Source organism: Merops nubicus, unplaced genomic scaffold (genome assembly GCF_000691845.1).
Source record: "Merops nubicus isolate BGI_N331 unplaced genomic scaffold, ASM69184v1 scaffold38210, whole genome shotgun sequence".
Classification (NCBI taxonomy): domain Eukaryota; kingdom Metazoa; phylum Chordata; class Aves; order Coraciiformes; family Meropidae; genus Merops; species Merops nubicus.
This window is the reverse complement of record NW_008581511.1, coordinates 1-3,433: the sequence shown is the minus strand read 5'-3', so window position 1 is coordinate 3,433 and position 3,433 is coordinate 1. Positions and strand designations below refer to the sequence as shown.

General features: G+C 58.8%; 1 protein-coding gene across 1 annotated transcript; it reads right to left on the bottom strand.

The window, feature by feature from the left end:
- Positions 1–3: 3 nt before the first annotated feature.
- On the bottom strand, positions 4–2,796 carry SRPR (signal recognition particle receptor (docking protein); the record flags this gene model as incomplete). The annotated part of the gene is made up of 9 exons (XM_008950255.1): positions 4–62; positions 136–222; positions 440–558; positions 717–823; positions 1,066–1,219; positions 1,645–1,798; positions 1,957–2,117; positions 2,209–2,372; positions 2,713–2,796. Coding segments are annotated over 9 exons (1,089 nt in total), but the record flags the coding sequence as incomplete, so codon positions are not given.
- Between the last annotated feature and the right edge of the window lie 637 nt (positions 2,797–3,433).

Sequence of the window (3,433 nt, the reverse complement as noted above, 5' to 3'; positions counted from 1 at the left end):
TTGGGGCTGCAGGATCTGCACCAGGGCCTCCTGCAGGGCCTGCTTCACCGTGGAGGTCACCGCTGCAGGAGGAGGAGGAGGTGGGTGGGAGGAAGCAGCAGGCCCGGGGCACCTCGTGGGAGGAGGGAGACTTACTGGTGAAGGTGCCCATCACTTTCCCTTCCAGCTTCTTGGCCACCGACTCGCAGAGCTGGACGGCGATCTCGGCGGCCACGTTTTTAGCTTGGAGGAAGAGATGGAGGTCATCAAGAGATGGAGGTCATCAAGAGATGGAGTCTGATCGAGGGGGAGGAACCCCACCAGAGGAGACCGTTGCCCACCCCTGTCCCCTTTTGAGGTGAGTCAGGAACCCACCGTGGTTCCTATGGGGGAGGACGGCCCAAACCACGTGTCCCCAGCACCGTGTCCCACCCTCAGACTGCTCCCCTCCCAGACATACCAATCAAATGATCCTTCATCTTCTCCAGGACGGGGTCCATGTCCTCCCTGGTCAAGCTCTTGGAGCCCACCAGACCTTTGAGCATGCCAAACATGCCCCCCAGGCCACCCTTCTTCGTGCTGTGGAGAAGCAGAGAGACCTTCGGGCAGGAGGAGCGAGTCACGTCGGGCACGTGCAAGAAGATCCCACCAGTTTGACCCCACCACGTTCCTGGTTAGACTGGGAGAGGAGTTATGGGAGAGAAACCAAGAAGGAGGTGGGCTGGAGAAGCCTCTACCTGGTTTTGGAAGGGTTCTGAACAACCTTCTCCTCTTCAACTTCATCATCACTCTCGTACTCGAGGTCGTAGAGGCGGCCGGGCTCCCGATTCCGGTCCCCCAGGGCCTGGGAGGGGGAGAGGAGACCTTCCATGAGAATGGGCAACCACTTCTCATCATCTCCAGAGCTCCTTCTCCCCACGGGAAGCAGCCCTGACCCCACCAGAATCCCCCCTGACCCCACCAGAAGCCCCTTGAAGCTGCCACGGCGCAGCAAAGACCCCTCAGGGAGCAGCTTCCTGGGCGAGGTGCCACCACCCTGGTTCCTCCTGGAGCCCAGGCCCAGCAGATCCCCCCCAAACATCTCACCAGGTCGTGGTCAAACTCCTCCACGGGACAAGCCTCAGTGCTGCCATTGGTGGCAGAGTTGCTGTAATCCAGGACTTTGGCGTTGGAGTTCCCCAGGTCCCACACTCGGGGCTTCTTCCCCTTCTCCTTCTGAGCCTCAGGTTTTGGGGATCTGCTCAACCCCCCCAAAAAAAAACATCTGGTTGAGCTGCGTGGACCAACCTGCTCCAAAAGCATCAAAAGTCCAAGCCTGGATTACCCAAAAAGGCAGAAATTGAGGTTCAACCCAACAGGTTCCATCTCCAGAGGTGGTTTATCTGAACTTGAGCCCCGTGTCAAACGTGGGCTTTGACCACAGCAGGAGAAGCTCCCCAGAAAGAGGCCTGGACCTCACCCAGCCCCACGCTGGGTTTTGGGGTCTCCCCAGAAGCCCTGTGGGCCCCCTCCCAATCCTTCCATCAAGAGGAGAAAGAAGGAAAAGGGGCAGTAAGGTCCACATCTGCCTTCTAAGGGCCACCAAAGGAAGGAGAGACTCAACCCTGGTTGAGGGACACCAGGAGGAGCTGGTTTGGAGCACAGGACCACGTCCTCTTCACCCACCTGGATTTCTCCCCAGCTTTCATGTGTCTCTTGAAGAATTCCTCCCTGTTCTTCTGCAGGATCTCATCCTTGGTCAGCTCCTCCCTGTCCCCAGCTGCCAGGGGCTGCTTCTCACCCACGGCCGCTTTGCCAGGTGCCACCACAGCTTCAGATCCTGGTGGAGAGAACCCCCGAGGTGACCTCAGAGCAACGTTGGGGTGCCACCAAAGAACTTGGGACACCTCAGGGTGACACGCAGAACTCCACAATTCCTACTCCCCACCACCTCCAAGGGCTGATTTCCTCCAGATCCTCCTCCCCAAATCCACTCACCTTCTTTTTTGGAACCTTTGTTCTTCTTGGTCTTGACCTTCTCCTTTGGTTTCTCCCCCCGGGTTTCTATCATACACTTGACAGTCTTCTGAGACTTCAGAGACTGCTCAAACGTCTTCATCACCGTGGGAGCTCGGACCCTGCTGCTCTCCTCTGCGTCCCTGCGGGTGGCCAAGGGAGGAAAAACCTCTGATCCACCACCCCAACCCGACCCCTTGGACAAAACCACCCCCCAAAACCACGTCCTGCTACCGGAGGAGACGCAGGAAGTCCTCCTTGAAGTCGAAGGTGCCATTTAGGAGGCCCAGGGTGCCCTTCTGCTGGAACTCATTGCGGTACTTGTCCCGGAACTCCTTGTGGACGTCGTCTATCAACTTGTCCACGTAGGTCAGAGTCAAGATCTTCTGAAAACCCACCTGTAAAAGCCACGTGGAGAGGAGACGTCGCTGGCCGGAACCTCCTCGCCAAGCCCGGGAGCCTCCACCACGTCTTCAGTGGTAGGATCATGAAGGTTGGAGGTCTCCAAGCCCAACCATCAACCCAACACTTCTCGTGGCCACCGAGCCGTGTCCTCCAGCGCCACATCAACACGTCTGCTGAGCTCCTCCAGGGGTGAGGAGTCCACCCCCCTCCCTGGGCAGCCTGTCCCACCACGCTGCCACTGAGGAAATCTCTCCTCAGGTCCAACCTAAACCTCCTCTGGTGATACCTTCAGCCACCTCCCAACCCCCCACCCCACCCCAAAGTTTCACTTACCACAAACACCAGCTCAAACTGGTTGTCCAGTTTGTACTTAAGCGTGAGGGCCTCATGGGTGAAGGAGTTGTTGCCACCTCGCTCCTAAGGGGAGAGGAACCATCAGGATGGGGCCCAGCACCCTGTACAGGTGACCCACCAGGTGGTCCCATCCTTCCTCCCAAAAACAGGATGGTGGCCCCCTCGACACCTCCCCCTTCCCCAAGCAGAGGGTACCTTCCATTTCCCCTCCCAAAGGGTCCCCACTCTTCAGGTGCCAACAGCTGCCCCCTCAGGTCCTAACCTGCCCCCAAACCTTGGGCAGGTGGTTCCAACCACCCCATCTTCAGCGGGAGAAGGTCCCAACAGCTTCCAAACCATGGGCAGAGGGTCCCAACTGCTCCCCCACATCAGACACATGGTCCCAGCCGCTCTCCCATCTCAGGTGTAAGGTCCCAACCACCCCATCTGCAGCGGGAGAAGGTCCCAACAGCTTCCAAACCATGGGCAGAGGGTCCCAACCTCTCCCTCACCACAGGCAGATGGTCCCAGCTGCTCTCCCATCTCAGGTGTAAGGTCCCAACCACCCCATCTCCAGAGGCAGAAGGTCCCAACAGCTCCCAAACCCCAGGCAGATGGTCCCAGCTGTCACCACGCCTCAGGTACACGGTCCCAACAGCACCCTCACCACAGGGAGGTGTCCCCAACCCTTCTCCCCCCTCAGGCAGGTGTCCCCAACCCC